We start from the raw sequence: 591 nt of genomic DNA, 5'->3' as shown, positions 1-591 counted from the left end.
TGGGGGGGTGGGGCTGCCTGAGGTCAGGGTGGGGGGGTTTCTTGCTCCCTTTGCTCAAGGCTTAATTAAGGGCCGGGTCCTAACGAGGGCAGAGCTCGTTAAGTGAGTTGGTCCCTGGTGCCAGGATCCAGAAGAACATGTTGCTGGATCTGAACAAGGAGCTGATGAACGAGCTGGGGATCACGGTGGTCGGGGACGTCATCGCCATCCTCAAACACGCCAAGGTCGCCTACAGGCAGGTGGGGAGCAGGGATGGGTCCAGCCAGAATCCCAGGGTGGATCCAACCTTCCCAAGATGGATCCAACCCTCTCAGCATAGACACAAGTTTCCTAGGATGGACCCAACCCTCCCAGGGTGGATCCAACTCCTTTGGTTCATCCAGCACCACATTCCATAGAATCATGGATTCTTAAGGTGGGAAAAGACCGTCAAGGTCATCAAGTCCAACCCCCAGCCCGTGGATCCAGGCCCCCCAGCCCATGGGATCCAGGCCCCCCCCAGCCCATGGGATCCAGGCCCCCCAGCCCACGGATCCAACCTCCTTCTCTGTCCCCCAGGAGATGTTCAGGGCGGACCCCGAGTCCCTCAGC

The 591-nt window shown here is 59.6% G+C and overlaps 1 protein-coding gene across 1 annotated transcript in view; it reads left to right on the top strand.

Moving 5' to 3' along the window:
- Positions 1-137: 137 nt before the first annotated feature.
- The window catches only part of LOC104390383 (chromosome unknown open reading frame, human C19orf47), a 17,361-nt gene continuing 16,907 nt past the window's right edge, over positions 138-591 (top strand). The window contains exon 1 of the mRNA XM_009999496.1: positions 138-235. Within this exon, the coding sequence (XP_009997798.1) occupies positions 138-235 (98 nt within the window). The remainder of the gene's footprint in view (positions 236-591) is intronic.

Source organism: Chaetura pelagica, unplaced genomic scaffold, assembly GCF_000747805.2.
Source record: "Chaetura pelagica isolate M959 unplaced genomic scaffold, ChaPel_1.0 scaffold2726, whole genome shotgun sequence".
Taxonomy (NCBI): domain Eukaryota; kingdom Metazoa; phylum Chordata; class Aves; order Apodiformes; family Apodidae; genus Chaetura; species Chaetura pelagica.
Note: the sequence above shows the minus strand (reverse complement) of the source record. Positions and strands in the feature narration are given on the sequence as shown.